This window comes from Lampris incognitus, chromosome 11 (assembly GCF_029633865.1).
Source record: "Lampris incognitus isolate fLamInc1 chromosome 11, fLamInc1.hap2, whole genome shotgun sequence".
Lineage (NCBI taxonomy): Eukaryota > Metazoa > Chordata > Actinopteri > Lampriformes > Lampridae > Lampris > Lampris incognitus.
Genome location: NC_079221.1, coordinates 279,349 through 300,926, shown reverse-complemented (window position 1 = coordinate 300,926; position 21,578 = coordinate 279,349). Strand labels below are relative to the sequence as shown.

Below are 21,578 nucleotides of genomic sequence, written 5' to 3'. Positions count from 1 at the left end.
TGAGAGCGAGGACAATATGGCAGTTGGCCAGGAATCTGAAAGATCAAGAGAAAAGCGAAGAAATAACTCTGCCGAAGTTGGTGCGATGAAACTTAGGAAAGTGACAACTAGCATGGAGGGAAGAAGTGGTGAAACGGGGGATGAGGTAAATGAAATCAAGGTGATACTCAGGTTCAGTGAAGGGAATTGTGTTCAATCTATGAGCCCAGTAAATTTAACAATGATATTTAAAAATCAGGTTGGTGAGGTTAAACTGGCTAAAGTGCTGAGAGACTGGAATCTGTTGATTGTGTGTAGAAGTGTAGAGCAGAGAGAAAGGGCTTGTAGAATGAAAGAGGGAGGAAAGTATAAAGTGCTAAGTGCTAGCCATGTTGAGAAGCGAAGCAGATGGAATAAGGGAGTGGTATGAGGAATGCCAGCTGAAGTCACCATGGATGAAATAAAGCAAATTTGAAAGGTGGGAGGCTGAAGGAAGCACGGAGGTTGCATGTGTTCAGGTAAGGGGTGAGGACAGATAGCGAAAGCGTACTGTTGGAGTTTGATGAAGAAATCCTCCCACAGAAAGTGATGCTAGGATACATGGCCTACTCTGTCAGGGAGTATGTGCCAAAACCTGTAAGATGTTTTAATTGTCAGAGATTTTGACATAGTGCTATGACATGTAAAGGAAGAAGAGGGTGTGCTAGATGTGGTGAGGATCACGAGTATGGATAATGTGGGAGAGGAAAACAACCAAAATGTTGTAATTGCAGAGGCAATCATAGTGTGGCATATGGAGGATGTGAAGTCATGTAAAAGGAGGTAGAGCTTCAACAGGTCAGAGTGCAAAACAAGACCACATATGCAGAAGCAGTCAAGATGGTGAACCAGAGGAGAGAGAGGGAGACAGGAGACACAAATGGTAGCCAACATAACAAACAGCAGGAAGAACCAAAAGAGGGTAAAATGTGGGTTGATCTAAAGAAATTGGTCACTTTCATTGCAGGAGTGATAAATGCTGCAATGGAAACAAAATCAAAAACAGAAAGAATACAAATAGTAAAAGCTGCAGCAAACCATCTGAATATTAGTGAACTGACATGGGAGGAGGTGAGAAATCACCTCAGTGCTCATCAGGCAAGCCAAGAGTCAGCATGGGTTGGTTAAAACAAGTATGATTCTTTTATTACAGTGGAATGCAAGAAGCTTGGTGGCAAACAGACAATAATTTAAAAAATGTATTGACCAATTACCAAGGACACCAGAAGTTGTTTGTGTACAAGAGACAGGGTTAAAAGCAAATCTTGATTTTAGAAATTTCAGCTGTACTGCTGTGAGGTGTGATAGGGAAGACGGGACAGGTGGAGGGTGTGCGACTTTTACTAAGGAAACTGTACCATTTAGGGTTGTTAGAAAAGGGACGGGGGGGAGTATATAGTAGTAGAAATATGGACAAATGAAGGTCAGTTCACCATCATAAATTATTATAACTCTCCCAGGAAACTAGATATAAACAAGTTAAAGCAGATCCAAGGACAGGTTACAAATCATATTTTTTGGGTTTGGGATTTTAATTCACATAGCACATTATGGGGAGGGAAAAGATAGATACAAATGGGGAATTAATTGAGCAACTGTTGGAGGATAATAACCTTGTGTGTATTAATGATGGGAGAGGGACAAGGATAGATGTACACACAGGTAACAGCTCAGCACTAGACTTGAAACTGGTATCACGAGAGGTGGCAGGGATATGTGAGTGGGAATTATGGGAAGACTCAACAATTGGTAGTGACCGCTATCCAGTATTTAGTAAAATACAGATAGACCAGGAAATAAGGGGAGAGTAAAGGGAGTCAAGGTGGCTCACTTCGAATATTTATGTGAGAGGGAATGTAATGAAACAGACCTGAGTCAGGATATAGAACAAGTTTTTGGAAAGTTTAGGGAAATTGTATTAAAAGCAACAAATCTATCAGTTCCCAGAAGCAAAGGGAAAATGGGGAGGAAGGCAGTCCCGTGGTGGACTGAGGAATGCAGTAAAGCCATTAAAGCAAGGAACAGAGCTTTTAAAGTATTAAAAAGGACCCAAAATTTCCAAAAGCTAATTGAATATAAAAAGGCACAGGCGCAACCAAGGAAAACTGTGGAGGAAGCAAAGAAACGAAGTTGGAGGGATTTTTGTAACAAGATGGGCAGATCAACACCTATAGGTGATTATGGGGAATGATAAGAAAGATGAGGGGAATCAGAGGAGAGTGGCAGTACCCAGTACTAATTGAGGGAGCTGAAACAGTTGTGTCAAATGATGATAAAGCAGAAATGTCAGCTAAGACATTCACCAAAATCCATAGTTCTAACAATCTAACAGAGGAGGGGAAACAAGGGAGGGATGTCTGTGAATGTTCTCATTCATCCAGGTCATAGTTATCCAAAGGAATTGAATCAAGTGCAACTGGACTTGGTTATATATCCGTGAAGACGTTTCGCCTCTCATCCAAGAGGCTTCATCAGTTCGTGCCTTTCTGACTAGATCAAGCTAGTCTGACTGGCTGGTGATGAAACTCAGATATTTATCCTCTTTGGAGTCGTTATCAGAGCTATTGATGTCAATGACTCTTTTGTGTTCCGATGTTTAGCAACGACAGTCGTTGGAGGTGTTAGTTTCGACTTCATTAGTGCTCCATTCAGTGGTCATGAGTCGTTGGAGCCGTTAGTGACCGACTGTTGTTCTTGGAGGCTAAGCTTTTGAGTCTCCTGGGTAGAGATGAAAGGACGGCATTGTAAGTGGGGGATAGGTGGTGTCGCAGACCTCCTCTTCTGTTGAGGGATGGTTTTTCCAGTTTCACATAGATGGCTTCCTTCACCCCTATTGCAAACCATCTATCTTCCCTGTCCAAAATGTGTACGTTGCTGTCCTCGAAGGAGTGTGTCTTCTCCTTTAGGTGTAGATAGACTGCTGAGTCTTGTCCTGAGGAGTTTGGCCTTCTGTGTTGGGCCATCCGTTTGTGTAGTGGTTGTTTGGTTTATCCTATGTATAGGTCAGTGCAATCCTCATTGCACTGTACAACATACACCAGATTGATTTTTTGGGTGTGTGGTACACGGTCTTTGGGATGAACCAGTTTTTGTTAGAGTGTGTTGCTGGGTTTGAAGTATACCGGGATGCGGTGTTTGTTAAAAATTCTCCTGAGTTTCTCGGAGACCCCAGAAACATATGGGATGACTATGTTATTCCTTCTGTTCCCCTTCTCCTCATTGCTCACCCGGTTGGTCTTTCTGGAACGTGTTGCAGTTTTCACAAAGGTCCAACTGGGGTAGCCGCAGGTTAGAGCTTCCCTCAGGTGTTTGTGTTCTTTCCGTTGGGCCTGAGTGCTGCTGGGCACATTGTCAGCTCTGTGTTGCAGAGTTCTGATGATCCCCAGTTTGTGTTCCAGAGGGTGGTGTGAGTCGAAAAGTAGATATTGGTCTGTGTGTGTAGGTTTCCTGTAAACCCCAATGTGGAGGCTCCTGTCTTCCCCAATGTGGACGTCACAGTCCAAGAAGGGCAAACTGCTGTTCTTTACATCTTCCCTTGTGAACTTAATGTTCTTGTCCACTAAGTTGATGTGTTTGGTAAACACTTGCACCTCTTGTGTTTGGATTTTGACCCATGTGTCGTCCACATATCTGAACCAGTGGCTCGGAGGTGTTCATCTGAAGGAGTTCAGGGCCCTGTGTTCTACCTCTTCCATATATAAGTTGGCCACAATGGGAGATACTGGTGAGCCCATTGCAAAGCCATGTTTCTGTCTGTAAAACGGGCCCCTGAATTGGAAATATGTAGTGTTCAGGCAAAGGTCCAGTAGTTGGCAAATCTGGTCTGGGCTGAGGTTGGTCCTATTGTGGAGGGTGTCGTCCCATAGCAAACGTTGCCTCACAGTTTCCAAAGCCTCCATGGTTGGGATGCAGGTGAATAATGAGGTTACGTCGTAGGATACCATGGTTTCATATGTTCCAGTTTTATGCCTTGGACCTTGTTCACAAAGTCAATGGAGCTTTGGATATGGTGAGGTGTTTCGCCCACTAAAGGGGTCAAGATGTTGGTTATATGTTTGGTATGTTGTACGTGACCGAGTTTATGCTGCTGATGATGGGCCTGAGGGGGGCTCCATCTTTATGGATCTTAGGGAGTCCATGTATGCATGGAATGTTATCTTGTGGGTAGAGATGGAGGTATTGTATCCAGTCAATGGTTCCTCCTTTCTGTAGTTTCTGTAGGTATTCTATTATTCTCCTCTTGTAACCACTAGTTGGATCGCATCTCAGCGGTTCATAGGTGTCGGTGTCGCTGAGTAATGATGTGATCTTGGCGTGGTAGTCTGTTGTGTTCAGGATAACCGTGCATCTCCCCTTATCTGCTGGAAGGATAGTGATGTTTTCATCCTTGCTCAGGGCTGTCACGGCTTTCCTTTCCTCCATGGTTGGGTTGGAAGGAGGGGGTTTCGCATTGGACAGAGCTGCTGACACCTTTAACCTAAGCTGTTCCGCTTCGGTTTCCGTTAGATTGTTTTTCCTTATAGCTGATTCTGTGGATGTGATGAGGTCAACTATAGGTAGTTGTTTGGGTGTCATGGCGAAGTTCAGTCCTTTGGCTAAGACCTCCTTCTCTGATTGGGTAAGTACCTTGTCCGACAGATTCTTGATCCATCTGTCCTGCGTTCTGTTTTGTGTGGGATGTTCTGTCTTTTGTCTCCAGGTAAGTATATCTGCTTGGCTAGTGTTGTTGGTTCGTCGCTGTAAGTTTTGAAACTTCCTTGTCTGCCTTTCTTTGGTTTTGTGGTGTTGAGATAGTTGGGTTTTCTTGGTGAAATCAGTGGCCCTCTCCAAGACTGCACCAGGCAAGTGGGATGTAAGCTGCTGGAGTAGTTGGTCAGATTTCTCCTTCAGCCCTTCAATAGTGAAATGGACCTGTCTCACTCTTTCATTCAGGAGTTGATTCTGTGCCTTCTCTATGATTCTGTCTGCTCTATGTCCTTTCATTGTGGTACACAGGTGCAGGCTAGTGGGTATGAGTCTGTGATCTCAGATTAAATCGCAAGTGGTTTCTGTAGTCTGCAATCTTCCGAGCCATCCTTTCATATTCCCTCACCATTTTAAGGGTGTCAGACCCAAATTGTTCCGCAACATGTCTGTGAATGTTCTCATTCATCCAGGTCATAGTTATCCAAAGGAATTGAATCAAGTGCAACTGGACTTGGTTATATATCCGTGAAGACGTTTCGCCTCTCATCCAAGAGGCTTCCTCAGTTCGTGCCTTTCTGACTAGATCAAGTTAGTCTGACTGGCTGGTGATGAAACTCAGATATTTATCCTCTTTGGAGTCGTTATCAGAGCTATTGATATCAATGGCTCTTTTGTGTTCCGATGTTTAGCAACGACAGTCGTCATCAGAGCTATTGATGTCAATGGCTCTGGGAGGGATGCAACTAGAGAAGCATACTCAGATGTTTTGCAAGATCGGGAGAGCACAAGTTGTGCATTGGATGCAGCTTTTGCTATACAGGAAATGAGGAGAGCTATAGCAAAAACTGGCCTGCCATCTCCAGGGAAAGACCAAATCTGTTATATAATGTTAAAACATTTAAGAACTCAGACAGAAATGAAGCTTCTAGAAATATATAATAAAGTGGGGAGAAGGAAGGTACCTACCAGTTGGAAAGAGGCTGTCACTATACCCATAATAAAACCAGGAAAGGATCCAACAAGTCCAACAAGCTACAGACCAACTGCACTCACTTCACATGTAGGAAAAATAATATAAAGGGTGATTATAGAGAGAATGACATTCTATATAGAAACTAGAGGGTTATTATCCCCTTACCAGAGTGGATTTAGGAAAGGTCGAGGAACAATGGATTCAGTAGTTTGTTTGGAAACTGAAATTAGAAAAGCCCAAGCTCATGATGAATCAGCGATGGCAGTGTTCTTTAATATAGAGAAAGCTTATGATATGGTATGGAAAGAGGGATTGTTGATCAAGTTAGGAAAAATTAGAATAACTGGAAGAACTTTTAATTGGATCAAAAATGTTTTATTTAATAGCATTATTCAAGTTAAAATTGGAACATAATTATCTAATAAATACAGGGTAGATAACGGAACTCCTCAGGGCAGTGCTATCAGCCCAGTCCTTTTTTCTTTGATGATTAATGATGTATTTGCTGATATAAATTACGACATTGGGAAGTGACTGTTTGTTGATGACGGGGCTTTATGGAAGAGGGGGAAGAATTTAGCACTACTTAGAAGGAAGATTCAAGAAGTGATTTTGGTGGTAGAGAAATGGTCACACTCATGGGGATTTACGTTTTCTGTAGAAAAGACAAAGGTTGTAGTGTTTAGTAGGAAGAAAATAAGGGAAGCAGGTGTAAAGATGTATGGGGAGCACTTAGAGCAAGTAAAGACTTTTCGGTTTCTGGGGGTTTTATTTGACACAAAGCTGACCAGGAGGGATCATATTAATAATATGCATAAAAAATGCAAGATGGTTCTCAATGTAATGCGATGTTTGACAGGCTCAGAACGGGGAGCAAATAGGAGCACTTTGATGACTATTTATGTTGCGTTAATAAGATCAGTGTTTGATTATGGAAGTGTTGTGTACAGGTCAGCAGCAAAATCACAATTAAAAAAGCTCGAAGTGATACAAACTCAGACACTGAGATTATGCTGTGGGGCTATTAAGACTTCTCCCAATATAGCAATTCAATTAGAAATAGGAGAGATGCCACTGACTTTAAGGTATAAGCAGATCATGGTGAACTACTGGGCAAATCTACAAGGGCGTAGGGAAGACCATCCTACTGTGAAGGCCCTTAGACCATGTTGGGAAAGTGGGAAAGTAAAGGGAGAATGTTTTGCTTGGGCAGCAAATAAAATGGCTGAAGAAATGGGATTACATGGGAGAAGTTAATGTTCCACAGTGCCATACCCGGTGACGCCGCCATGGCTATTTCCCCCTGAGATATTAGATTAGGGAAACAAGGGCCGTCATTTGTATAAGATAAAACTGTAAGCGGGAGGGAGGGTATCAGTAGGGAAAAATTCTAGGGAACAAGCATGATTTCAAGATTGAGGTTAGGACACACAGGATTAAATGGAACAATGCACCTATTAGGGAAGCATCCATCAGGACTTTGTGAATGTGGATCAGAAGAAACTGTTGAGCATGTTATTTGTCACTGCCAGAAATACTCAACACAGAGAAAACCTGAAGAAGGAACTCAAGACATTTGGGGTGGGAGTATTTAATCTTAAACATGTATTCAGTATTGAGGGGGAGAAATATAAACCATTGTTTAATTCTGTTATCCTCTTTCGATGTTGTATTATGTAAATTGCGTGAACACAACATCCATTGCACGCTGTCGGTCTTGGTAGAGCCCCTTGAGGCAAATTTGTAATTTGTGATATTGGGCTATACAAATAAAATTGAAAAAATTGAAAATTTGTGTTCTTCAAAGAAATTGGCATAAGGAAGAGGATCTAGTGCTGTTATTATTTATTATTATTATTAGTTTTTTTCTGTCTTGCCTTTCATCCTATAACACTCTGGCCCACACTCCAGCATAGTAGGTGGCGGTAATGCGCCTTAAACGCTAGTTGCCACCCGCCATTAAATACACGAAGAAGAAAGAAGACCTCCCCCCCCCCACGGCCGCTGACAGCTGTAGCACAAGGTTTATGTGACATGAAAGCCGCTTTCTGTTCTCACTTGTGGTTTCGTTGAAGCGCGTATTTCGGTTTTTGCCACTTTGGCATCGCTTACAGCAGTTATGATTGAAACTTTATTTGCGGGACGCTAACATGTCCCCAGACACCTAGCGAGCGATGAATGAAACGAGCGTCGAATCAACTAGACGGGCGGCGGTGCTGTTGACATCGGGTTACCGAAGCCAGCCCGTCGCAGGGCTGGACATAGGATGGGGCCGAGGCTGAGATGGGTCGGCCAGCCGTCCGTGTTGTGGCTCGTCTACCTGCTCGTCGCTTTCTCTTTCCTGTCGTTGTTCGTCCACTCTCACGGCAACTGCAAGCACCGAGTCCCTTCTCCCAGCGAGGTACGCCGTGAAAGGGCGCTTTGTCTGACTTTGCCAACAACACCGGTTAATCAGTGGAATAAGTAAGCTAGCTAGCTAGCTAGCTACGTTGGCTAATTCAATTCAACTTTGTCACTGCTCAAAGTAAATGTACAGCAAACAACAGTGCAACTGTGTTCTTGTAAGTAAAAAACAAGCTGGTGTACAGAGGTATTAATTAATGTGCTAGTAATTCTACTGCTAATATTAGTGATATAAATTGGTAAGCTTGACTGTTTATTAACCACATGAAAGAGAGAAGTCCATGCCTGGTCAGACGGTCTTGGTGATAAGGCAGAGTTGCACGTTTCCCGACAAGCTGTCCATGAGTGGCGACAACATCTCGGACTGAGTCTGCTCTGTTGATACTGCTCTTTATCCCAGCATCAGCCTCCATGAGGCGCTAGAGAGTCATCCATAGTACTCTGATTTGCGCTGTTTTTATTCTCGTGCTGCCCCAAACACGGTGCAATATCTTCTCAATGCCTTTCTCTTATTTTTTATTTAGTCAATTCAAGCCAATTTTATTTGTATAGCCCAATATCAAAAATTACAAATTTGCCTCAAGGGGCTCTACAGCAACATAACATCCTGTCCTTAGACCCTCGCATCAGATAAGGAACAACTCCCTAAAAAAAAAAAAACCTTTAACAGGGAGAAAGAAAAATAAGAAGAAACCTCAGGGAGAGCAGAAGAGGAGGGGGATCTCTCTCCCAAGACGTTTACCGTTTAGTGCTGGCATCCATGGCTTCCTATCAGTGTGAACGCCCAGAGCACAACAAAGAATATATGCGTACACAGTTTGTTGAAGAGATTCCCTAAATATAACAAATTTTATCTCTATTTATATGTTTTCCTGTTAATCTTGCTTGTTGTGCCACTTTTATCATTTGATTATGTAATTTGTTACTATCTTTTAAAGTAGCATACATTATATGGAGTAATCCACCATATTGACCTACTTGGATGTGCAAATTTATGTGGCCAGTATAGAAACTAGTGCTTCTGTTCAAGTTCCATTTCATAGGGTATTTTTGTTAGCAGGTTGTGAAAACACATTCTTCCGTTTGTAACAAAGCTATGAGGTAGTGACCAAACACACGCAGAATACACTTTGCATGTATAGATACTAAATGGGAGCTTGCTGTAGGATACTGACATAGCAGCACACATTTGCAATGGTATGCTAACCATTTCTTTCTGGGCTCTTCCAGGTCATCCATCAGGTGTACCTGAAGCCTGATCGGTTGACAAAAAGAAGTTCCCCTGAAGACCTTCAACTAAGGATAAAGATCATTTATGATTCCAGTGTGGACCAGTAAGTAGTACAGGTGTTCTCTAGATGACAAAGGATCACTGATTACTGCCTCCTTGGAGAATCAAGGAAATTACAGTATTATCACAGGATCCAACCCACCCTCCAATTACACACATAAACCAAATGTAGAGTATGGTTCAATCCAGTTGTTTTATTTTTGTTTTGTAAAGTCCATTACAAGTGGTACTCAGTGTACCATTGTGACTTAGGGGGGTGTCAGCATTTGTGATAGTTCCCACTGCCCCAAACTGACCTCTCTCTCTCTCTCTCTCTCTCTCTCTCTCTCTCTCTCTCTCTCTCTCTCTCTCTCTCTCTCTCTCTCTCTCTCTCCACAGCCTTCCTGCAGACAAGAGAAGGCTGGTGAAGGTAGGTTTACTGTACAGAAAAAAACTATAATCTTATACTTTTTACAGATAATATTGTAAGACAATCAGTGTGGAAAACAAAAATGTCAGACAAGAAGGGACTTAAAAACAAATTAACGATACAGCTTTTTCTAATAAGCTTGTCTGTTAAGATTTTGTCAGCTTGACTCTCCTCAGGCAGGGTATTCCTAAGATTTGGGTCACAGATGCCAAAGGCGCAGACGCTGGGAGACAACCTAGTGCTGCGCTCAAAGGTCAACTACATTCAACTTTGACCTTTGTGAAGCTGACCTCTGCGATGTGAACCCAGTCGCAGCACAGTTTGATATCATAGCCACGAAATTAAAAAAATAATGGAGGGCAAACTTGTTCCATGTGTGTCGGAGTATCCCGAATTATACAACATGACAAATCATACCACGAGCTAACTAAACAGTCCTTGGCATGGAATTATGTGTTTACAGATGGGACTTCCAGGTTGGTTGACAGTTTTACATAATAACATTTTTGTATGCAGCCTGTCTATATTCACTTCTATTGCTGTGCTAATTGGCAATGTGGATAGCTACGGCCACTGACTGATGCGGGCCTCAGTCCGAAATTGAACTCCACTCTATTCTTTCCTGAATGCTGTCATTTAAAAAACTTGACAGTGTGAATGTAATGACCACCACTGCTACTGGTGCTGATGCTGGTCATGTGAACGGGTCACGCCCAACCTGACATTTATGCCGATGCTTTGCATGGATCATGTGAAAGCCACTTAAAAACCTAAGGAATGGCTGCATACCTGCTCCAGTGTCAGTGGCCTTCAACACATTTAAATAAGTGAAGGTGTTTTAACATCATTGGTGTGTTGCCTGTGTATAAATGTAATACTTCTCAATAAGCCTAGACGGTAACATATCCACGTTGTTGAGTTTAATGCTTTTTTCATTATGGCAATGGATAGATATATATTTTTGAAATAGAAAGTTGAACATTTTGGTGTCAATTTGAAGTAAACTGGACAATATTTGACAATGTCCAACTAGAGTCCCATGCCCACTTTTCTTTGAAATTTCATGTCATTTACTGCAGCCATTTTTTGTTGTTGTTGACAGACAGGTAAACAAACATCAAACAAATTGCACAAAAACAAGATCCCAATATAATATAATAGCATATAATAAAACAATATAATAGTGTGCGTGTGTGTCTCTGTGTGTGTGTGTGTGTGTGTGTGTGTGTGTGTGTGTGTGTGTGTGTGTGTGTGTGTGTGTGTGTGTGTGTGTGTGTGTGTGTGTGTGTGTGTGTGTGTCCGTCCGTCCGTCCGTCCGTCCGTCCTCCCCTTAGGATAAGTTATTTCCCCAGGCCATTGACTTCCTCCAGAAGGCCTTCAGTGTGAGGCACAGGGTGGGGCCTATACTACTCAGCAGGTAGGAGTGCCTGGCCCATCACTTAAGGTTCAGTCCACTCATCTTATGACTTAACAGCCACTTGTCTTTAACAGTACGTAAAGTTGTTCCTAGTACAAGTTTTTTTCTTTACTTATTTTTTTGCAGGATCATTGATCTGACTTGATTTGACATTTCCCTAAATGGGTCTGGTAGGGCTTGTAGCATTCAAAAGACTAATTATGTAAAGCACCCACTTATACAAAATGCCTTTTCTCCCAGGATGAGGAATTTTTAGTCAAAGCAGGTTGGCTAGAGAGCAGCCAGAGTAAAAAAGCCTTTAATATTATGGCCATTTCAACAATTTTCCTTAACTTGTAATTTACTGAGTTGAACCATAATGATTTAAGATTAAGTTAACCTCGGTTTGATTTGAAAAACAATCTCTGTTACTGTTTATCTCATTCCAGACAATGTGCAACCAACCAGTACCTGAGAAAGAGAGATGACCCTCACCGCTACTGCCAGGAGGCATGTGCAGAGGTCACCCGCTGTGGCCCTGTCATTGTACCACAGCATCATCTACAGGTGAGAAGTGGATAGAGCTTTTTTTTACAGTTTGTTTCATTTTCCAAGCTGCAGCATCATCTCTCTTGCTCTCTCGCTCTCTCTCTGATAAATGTTGGCACGGTTATTTTTGATTACATGCACTGCAATAGCTGTGGTAGTGTTTAATCGAAGGGGACGAGGGCATGTGATGCACACAATGACGGAAATGCAAACCCCTTATATCTGGGAGCGGCCATGAATCCATGTAAGGTCCAGTGGATCCAAAATTTCAGAATGACCCGCTTAACATTATTTTATTTTTTTGGGGGGGGGGGGGTTCTCCCCAATTGTATCCGGCCAATTACCCCACTCTTCGGAGGCATCCTGATCTCTGATTCACCCCCTCTGCAGAGCCGGGGAGGGCTGCAGACTACCACATGCGTTGTCCGATACATGTGGAGTCGCCAGCTGCTTCTTTTCACCTGACAGTGAGGATTTTTGCCAGGTCGACATAGCGCGTGGGAGGATCACGCTATTCCCCTCAGTTCTCCCTTCCCTCTGAACAGGCGCCCCGGGAACAAATTGAGCGCAAACGAACGACACCAGTTTGGGACGATTTTGACGACAGTGTGGTTCAGAATTATGTCATTCCTTTAACAAAATACTGTAGCGACAGGGGGAGGTGGTCGCTCCGACTGTCGGCGGCCCCGTGCTGGGGGAGCGCAGAGGCAGATGAGCCTCTCGACTCATTCTTCCATGCCAACTTGCCACAAAAAAGTTATTATTATTATTTTGATTTTTACCCCTTTTTTCCCCAATTGTAGCCGGCCAATTACCCAACTCTTCCGATCCAGGGAGGGCTGCAGACTACCACATGTGTCCTCCGATACATGTGGAGTTGCCAGCCACTTCTTTTCACCTGACAGGGAGGAGTTTCACCAGGGGGACATAACGCGTGGAAGGATCATGCCATTCCCCCCAGTTACCCCTCCTCCCCGAACAGGTGCCCTGACCAACCAGAGGAGGCGCTAGTGCAGCGACCAGGACACATACCCACATCCGGCTTCCCACCTGCAGACACAGCCAATTGTGTCTGTAGCAGTGGCAAGCGGTGACCTTTGAAGTTGGGTATGCTACCTCATCCCCAACCCCACCCCGCGCACTCACGAACGACCGCCCGCTCACTACAACCCCCTCCCACCACTGCAAATGACACACTCGCACCCCTCACTCACTCACACACACACACACACACACACACACACACACACACACACACACACACACACACACACACACACACACACACACCTCTTTGGTAACGTACCTCCAGACTGTAGAAAACTGGGCGAAGTTGGACACATCGCTGGTTTCATCAGTTAGTATTGCTACAAAGCTTGCGGCTTTGATTTCAGGTGTTATTTCATTCAGCAGCACGTTCCCCACAGACTCCATCACATCATTCCCCACAGACTCCATCACATCATGCTGGATGTGGCTTGACATGCCAGAAAAGACACTGCACATCTCCAAATGACGGGCTAGCCTCTCATCATATTTCCGGAGTAGGTTGATGAGCTCAATGTAATTACCACAATTGTCCGATCCTTCCCCCTCTGAGTGTCCCCGGAATGCCTGCTCCTGGGTTCCGAGGTACACAACGATGTCCACGAGTCTCTTTAACGTGTCCCTGTTTTTTAACGCGCTCATGATGTTGCTGTGTGGCTATTCGCTGCCCTCATTCAACTGATGATGGATTCGTGTATTGCCAAATGTGTGAAGTTTTACTAGACAATGTGTGTGTGCAGGTGCACCTCGTGTTTTGGCATTGCTGTATGAGGTTGTTTAAATCGCCATGACCTGCTGTGGTCCAGACTGTGTTCGGTAGGAAACAGGAGACATGGCGAACAGAATAGTTTGCTAACCTTTGGGCAGCCAGCTAGCCATGTCTGGTTTCGTATGTGGTAGCTTGAAAGTGACCGACGAAATTCTTTGTTGATTTTGTGTTGCCAAGTTCGGGAGTTGGATGTCCTCCTGCAGTAATAATCTTTTTCTCTTCAAAAGTCCTCCGAGAAAACGGGACAGAACGTAACGATTCTATAATGTGCTGATTGTCGCTCATATTGACAGGTACTGAAACGTAAGGGCGGTGAGCTAACTGAGCAAGACAGACAAGTGCCAACTTACAGTAACTAGCCCGCTAGCCTGGTTCACAGCCAGCTTTTCTGCCCACCACACTCCCATGCTCACAAGATACTTTAATATACCACCAATACAACTGGGAGTCACAGAGCACATGCGCGAAGTAAGCTGACCGCTTGGCAGCTTCGCCGTGAGCAGGATAGATGTGACAGGCTGCGGTGATGCGAGTCGGAAAACCAGACCGCAGTTGCCTTTTGAAAAGAAAACAATCAAAGAAATTGAGAAACAAACATTTAAATGACATGTTTTAATGTAAATAATGCTCATGTTACTTATTTAAAATATTTTCAATTCATTATTATACTGTAGCGAAGAAGCTACCCCGTTAGAATTGTGCCCTCCTGTTTTACCCATCAGGCACTGCGTTCAGATTGTTAGTGATGTTATTAAATGTTTTGCAAGTGTTTTATGTGGTTTTATGCGTTTATGTGATTACTATTTAGTGTAGTATAATTGTAGTTATCGTTCTGTTATGTTGTGTAACTTTGGTGCTGAAACCATGATCAGCATTGTTGTTCAGGTAGATGACCCCCATGTATTGTTTCGCACTTCTTTCAAGTTCCCGTCTCTGTGTGAATTCAATAAAGGAGACTGGCAGGTTACCTTTGTCATTACTTCCACGTTCGCCACAATACTGTATGTAAATTCTCTCGTCATTTTCAAATGCCTTGGGCATGCACCGCTTGCACCGTAGCTTATTATGACCACTTGCCACTGGTGTGTAGGGACACCCGACCAAGCCAGAGGTAACACGGGGATTCAAACCGGCGATCCTTGTGTTGGTAGGCAATCGAATAGACCGCCACACCACCCGCCACAAAAATGTGTTATTTCTGAAATGCTAAAAGAGCACAAATGTTTCTTTTAACGGCACACTACCACTACTACTACTACTACTACTTTCAGCTGCTCATGTTAGGGGTTGCCACAGCGGATCATCTGTTTCCATCTCTTCCTGTCCTCTGCATCTTCCTCTGTCACACCAGCCACTTGCATGTCCTCCCTCACCACATCCATAAACCCCCTCTTTGGCCTTCCTCTTCTCCTCTTCCCTGGCAGTGCCATATTCAGCATCCTTCTCCCAATATACCCAGCATCTCTCCTCCACACATGTCCAAGCCACCTCAGTATTGCCTCTCTTGCTTTGTCTCCAACCGTCCAACCTGAGCGTTCCCTCTAATATACTCGTTCCTAAAACTTTCCTTCTTCATCACTGACACTCCTCTCCACCGACTCCACCCTGCCTGCACTCTCTTCTTCACCTCTCTTCTGCACTCCCCGTTACTTTGGACAGTTGACCCCAAGTCTTGAAACTCCTATTTAAACTCCTATACCTCTACTCCTTGCGTCCTCACCAGGGGTGGAAATTAACTTTTTTGTCCACCTGCCACTGTGGCTGGTGGATTCCAAAATCTACCAGCCACTCAATTTTTTTACCAGCCACTTTCTTGTTTTAACTGGCAGTGTGTAACTGCATGTGAAAAATAATAAAACAAGATCTACAATGTTCAAGCAATAGGCTATTTTAAATATTTAAACTCTTAAAATACTATTTTCAGAATCTAGTTTACTCTTCTGTGGTTTTCAAAATTGTGTACACTACCTTTAAAACATTTAACATATTTGTCAAAAAATAACCAGTGTATCAGTGCCACCAAGATTCCCTCTATTATTACATAAACCAAGACTGTAACAAGTAGAAGGAATTGTGTCAGTATGGGTCTTAATTCAACAGTTAATCTAACGTTAGTAAATGACGATTTACTTGCTAACTACACATAACGTTAGCTAGCTAATAACATTACATGACAGCTATATTTTGACCTTAATTCAACACTTAATCTAACGTTAGTGAATAGATTTTTAAAAAATTACGATTTACTTGCATTGCCACACGTAATCTGTAAATGGCCTTCCTTTTTTCACGATTGCGTGGGCATTTCTAAACAGTTGGCTCATCTTCTCCAACTGGGACGTGTTCATGGCAGCGGTATCCTGTGGGATCGATTTTCCCTGCACTATCTTTATTACATGGATGTGGCATTTGGATGATTCATGGTCTTTTATGGCTTCCAATTTAGGTTTTTAGTCCCAATAATGAAACTGTTAGCTTTCTTGTTGGCATCCGAAGCGTGTTGATGACATACCAAACAGAACATCGTCTGGCTTGTCTCCTCATAAACTAACCAATCACGGGACTGTCTGTCTCCGTTGTCAGTTATTCTCCACGAAAAACGTTTTCCTTTCATCTTCGCCTCTTTAACCTGTGTCTCCTCCTGGGATGTTTTCTCTGCAGACCTCTTAACCCCTGCGATGTAACGCCACATTGTGTTTTCTGGCTCTCTCCTCGTCCTCGAAAGTGTCTGTGTGAATTAGCAGACTCGCAAGACAAGCGTCCCTATACTCTGCCTCTGACTGGCTAACCAACGATGGCAACAAGTACTTAGCCAATCAGAGGCAGAGTAGGGCGGGTCATAGGGGGGAAAATAAGGCAGATTCGCGATTCAGTACATCACAAATTGCTACTTTTCTTTACCCGCCACCGTGGCTGGTAGGTTGAGCAAATTCACCCACCGATACGCAAATCCACCCGCATTTGGCTTGTAGTGGGTGCTAATTTCCATCCCTGGTCCTCACCATTCCACTGTCCTCTCTCATTCATGCATAGGTATTCCGTCTTGCTCCTACTGACTTTCATTCCTCTTCTCTCAAGTGCATACCTCCACCTCTCCAGGCTCTCCTCAACCTGCACCCTATTCTCACTACAGATCACAATGTCATCCGCAAATATCATAGTCCACGGACACTCCTGCCAGATCTGTCAACCTGTCCATCACCATTTCAAACAAGAAAGGGCTCAGAGCCGATCCTTGATTACATAACATTACATTACAGTCGTTTAGCCGACGCTTTTATCCAAAGCGACTTACAATAAGTGCATTTAACGTAGGAAATCAGGAGAACTACTAGTCATCAGAGGTCATAAGTGCATCCAAACAAGCATCTAAGAGCAAAACCAGTGCTAAAGTAAAAGTGCAAGAAAGAGATTTAAAAAAAAATTTTTTTTTTTGATGTAATCCCACCTCCACCTTGAACCCAGCTGTCATTCCAACTGCACACCTCACCACTGCCACACTTCCCTCATACATATCCTGCACCACTCCTACATACTTCTCGGCAACTCCCGACTTCCTCATACAATACCACACCTCCTCTCTCGGCACCCTGTCATAAGTTTTCTCTAAATCCACAAAGACACAATGTACCTCCTTCTGACCTTCTCTATACTTCTCAGTCAACATTCTCACATCTGTGGTGCTCTTTCGTGGCATGAAACCATACTACTGCTCGCTAATCATTACCTCCTCTTAACCTAGCTTCCATTACTCTTTCCCATAGCTTCATGCTGTGGCTGATCAACTTTATACCTCTGAAGTTGCTACAGTTCTGCACATCACCCTTGTTCTTGAAAATTGGTACCAGTATTCTTCACCTCCGCTCCTCAGGCATCCTCTCGCTTTCCAAGATTGTGTTAAACAATCTAGTTAAAAACCCCACTGCCATCTCTCCTAAACATCTCCATGCTCCCACAGGTATTTCATCTGGACCAACTACCTTTCCGCTCTTCATCCTCTTCATAGCTGCCCTCACTTCCTCCTTGCCAATTACATTACATTACAGTCATTTAGCTGACGCTTTTATCCAAAGCAACTTACAATACGTGCGTTTAATGTAGGAAATCAGGAGAACTACTTGTCATCAGAGGTCATAAGTGCATCTAAACAAGCATCTAAGAGCAAAACCAGTAAGTAAAGTAAAAGTGCAAGAAAGAAATTTTTTTTTCTATGAGTGAATACAATAAGTGCTAAGAACAAGTAACAGGGTAGCAGTTTTTGAAGAGGTGAGTTTTCAACCTGTGCCGAAAGATGGGCAGCGACTCCACTGTCCTGACATCAGTGGGGAGTTCATTCCACCACTGTGGGGCCAGGACAGAAAAGAGCCGTGACCGGGTCGATCGGCAGCAGGGGCCTCTTGAGTGACAGGGCAACCAGGTGTCCCGAGGCAGCAGAACGAAGTGGTCGGGCGGGGGTGTAGGGCTTGACCATGGCCTGGAGATAGGAAGGAGCTGTTCCTTTCACTGCTCTGTACGCTAGCACCAGAATCTTAAACTGGATGCGAGCAGCTACTGGGAGCCAGTGTAGATACATGAGAAGGGGAGTTGTGTGGGAGAGCTCAGGGCGATTGAACATCAGACGAGCTGCAGCTTTTTGAACAAGCTCCAGAGGTCTGATGGCTGACGCCGGGGCGCCAGCAAGGAGAGTTGCTGTAGTCCAGCTGGGAGATGACCATAGCTTGGATGAGCACCTGTGCCGTCTCGTCGGTGAGGAATGGGTGAATCCTCCTGATGTTATAGGGGAGAAATCTGCAGGAGCGATCAACTGATGCAACGTTTGCAGCAAACAACAGTTGGTCGTCCAGGATCACACCCAGATTTCTCATAGTCCGAGTTGGCGTCACCACAGTGTTGTCAATGGTGATGGCCAGGTCTCAGTGCGGGCAACCATTCCCCGAGAGGAACATCAGCTCTGTCTTGTCCAGATTGAGCTTCAGGTGGTGTGTCACCATCCACTCCAAGATGTCAGCTAATCCACTGCACTTCCTGATTCACTATTCCCACATCATCCAACCTTCGCTCTCTCTCATTTTCTTCATTCATCAGCCCCTCAAAGTACTCCTTCCACCTTCTCAGCATACTCTACTCGCTTGTCTGCACATTTCCATTTCTCTCCTTGATCACCCTAACTTGCTGCACATCCTTCCCAGCTTGGTCCCTCTGTTTAGCCAGTCAGTACAAGTCCTTTTCTCCTTCCTTAGTGTCTAAACTCTCATACAACTCACCGTATGCCTTTTCCTTTGCCTTTGCCACCTCTCTCTTTGCTTTACGCTGTATCTCCTTGTACTCCTGTCTACTTTCTTCATCTCTCTGACTGTCCTACTTCTTTGCCAACCTCTTCCTCTGTATACTTTGCTGTACTTCCTCATCCCACCACCAAGTCTCCTTGTCTTCCTTCCTCTGTCCTGATGACACACCAAGTACCTTCCTAGCTGTCTCCCTCGCTATTTCTGTAGTGGTTGCCCAGCCATCCGGCAACTCTTCACTACCACCCAGTGCCTGTCTTAACTCCTCCCTGGACTCCACACAACAGTTGTCCTTCTTCAGCTTCCACCATTTGATCTTCGGCTCTGCTTTCACTCTCTTCCTCTTCTTGGTCTCCAAAGTCATCCTACAGACCACCATCCGATGCTGCCTAGCTACGTTCTCCCCTGTCACCACCTTGCAGTCTCCAATGCCTTTCAGATCGCACCTTCAACATAAGATATAGTGCACCTGTGTGCACTTTCCTCCACTCTTATACGTCACCCTGTGTTTCTTCCTCTTCTTGAAATACGTCTTGAAATTCTTTTAACGGCACAAATGGGCACAAACCAAGCACAAACAAACGAGACCAGTTTTGAACGATTTGGACGATAACGCGGCGTCTCAAAAAACATTACAACACAAACAATAGTTTTTGCGACACAAATCAGCACAAATGCTGCACTAATGGACGATAATATTTTTATTCATGTTCTGATTACATGGGGTGCCAACCTCACTGAGGTACTTCCAACCAAGAAGCGCATAGCCATCGCTCTTTATAAACTGGCTGTTTTGACTTAAAGGTCAAAAATGTTTCTATTTAAATTTTGCAATATATTGCTTTGTTGAATGTTCTGAAAAGCCACTTCATGTGAGCATATAAACTTTTTTGCGATATTGTAAGTTTTTTTTTTTTTTAAGATTCACTTGTTTCCATTACTCGTTCTTTTAGTTCGCAATTTCAAATTACACATTAATCAGGTTAATGGAAACCCGCCTTCTCTCTCACTCACTCACTCACTCACTCACTCACTCACTCACTCACTCACTCACTCACTCACTCACTCACTCACTCACTCAAACAAACAAACATTCTAACACTCAGCATCTGGTTCGGTTAAGGATCCCAGCTGCATAGATCAGCTTCTCTGGATTGGCCTGTTCAATTCAATTCAATTCAATTCAATTTATTGTCATTAAAAACAATGTGCAGGCACATGTTAAAAATGAAATGAGGGCTGTGGCTTCACCAAACAGTGCAAGACAGACACAGACAAACACCGCAAACACAATATAAGATATACACACATGAAGACCAAAAGCTAAAAATAAGTTAAAATAGAGCTGGAGTACAAAATATTTAAAAATATTTACAGACATTCAGTGGGTAGCCAGGTTCAGGTGGGCAACAGCTTGCGGAAAGAAACTGTTTTGGAGCCTGGTAGTGCGGGTTCTGAGGCTCCTGTAGCGCCTCCCAGAGCGCAGGGGGGAGAACAGTCCATGGTTGGGGTGGGTTGGATCTCTGCTGACGCTCAGACCCCTTCGAAGGCAGCGTTTGTGATAAATGTCTTTTATGGCTGGGAGCTGGGTACCGGTGATATGCTGGGCCGCCTTGACGATCTGCTGCAGAGCTTTCTGGTCTACTGAGGTGCAGTTGCCGTACCACACTGAGATGCAGATGATTAGGATGCTCTCTATGGTGCAGTGGTAGAAGTTGGTGAGAATTTTGGGGGGTAGACGGGCGCTCTTCAGCCTCCTCAGGAAATGCAGGCGTTGTTGGGCCTTTTTCACAAGGCCTGGGTGTTTAATGTCCACGAAAGGTCCTCGCTGATGTGGACTCCAAGGAATTTAAAGCTGGAAACACGCTCCACTTCCACCCCATTGATGTGAATGGGGGAGTGGCTGCAGCTTCTAGACCTCCTGAAGTCCACAAGCAGCTCCTTTGTCTTCTATACATTAAGGACAAGATTGTTGGTAGTACATCATGATGTGAGGTGCTCAATCTTGTCTCTGTAGGCCATCTCATCATTGTTGGTGATACGGCCAATGACTGTGGTGTCATCTGCAAACGTAACTATAGCATTTGAAGGGTGAGTTGGCAGGCAGTCGTGGGTAAAGAGTGAGAAAAAGAGGGGGCTCAGAACACAGCCTTGAGGGGTTACCTGTGCTGAGGGTCAGGATGGAGTAGGAGTGGTCACCTAACCTAACAGATTGAGGTCTGTTGGTCAGGAAGTCCAGGATCCAGTTACAGAGGGAGGGGTTGAGGCCAAGGGAGAGGAGTTTGGTGGTTAGTTTGGCGGGGATGATAGTGTTGAAGGCAGAGCTGTAATCTATAAACAGCATCCGGATGTATGTGTTGTTCAGTTCAAGGTGGGTCAGAGCAACGTGCGGGACAGTGGCAATGGCATCCTCAGTAGACCTTTTGGGATGGTAGGTGAACTGATGTGGGTTGAATGTGGGGGGGATAATGTTTTTGATGTGAGCCAGAGCCAGTCTTTCAAAGCACTTCATGGCAATGGGGGTAAGTGCTATGGGTTGGTAGTCATTCAGACATGTGGATGTTGGTTTCTTGGAGACAGGAATGATAGAGGTGGTCTTAAAGCATGCTGGGACTTTAGATTGGGACAGTGAGAGGTTAAATAAAGGTGTGAAGACCTCAGCCAGCTGGTCGGCACAGTCCCGGTAGACCCAACCCGGTATGCCGTCTGGTCCGGCAGCCTTCCGTGTGTTCACTCTGCGCAGTGATTCTCT

At 44.2% G+C, this 21,578-nt stretch overlaps 1 protein-coding gene across 1 annotated transcript in view; it reads left to right on the top strand.

Annotated features, from left to right (window-relative positions):
- Positions 1–7,691: 7,691 nt before the first annotated feature.
- lmln (leishmanolysin-like (metallopeptidase M8 family)) overlaps positions 7,692–21,578 on the top strand; it is a 32,068-nt gene continuing 18,181 nt past the window's right edge. The window contains exons 1-5 of the mRNA XM_056289543.1: positions 7,692–8,078; positions 9,311–9,414; positions 9,750–9,780; positions 11,115–11,197; positions 11,626–11,743. Of these exons, the coding sequence (XP_056145518.1) occupies positions 7,944–8,078; positions 9,311–9,414; positions 9,750–9,780; positions 11,115–11,197; positions 11,626–11,743 (471 nt within the window). The 5' untranslated portion in view covers positions 7,692–7,943. The remainder of the gene's footprint in view (positions 8,079–9,310; positions 9,415–9,749; positions 9,781–11,114; positions 11,198–11,625; positions 11,744–21,578) is intronic.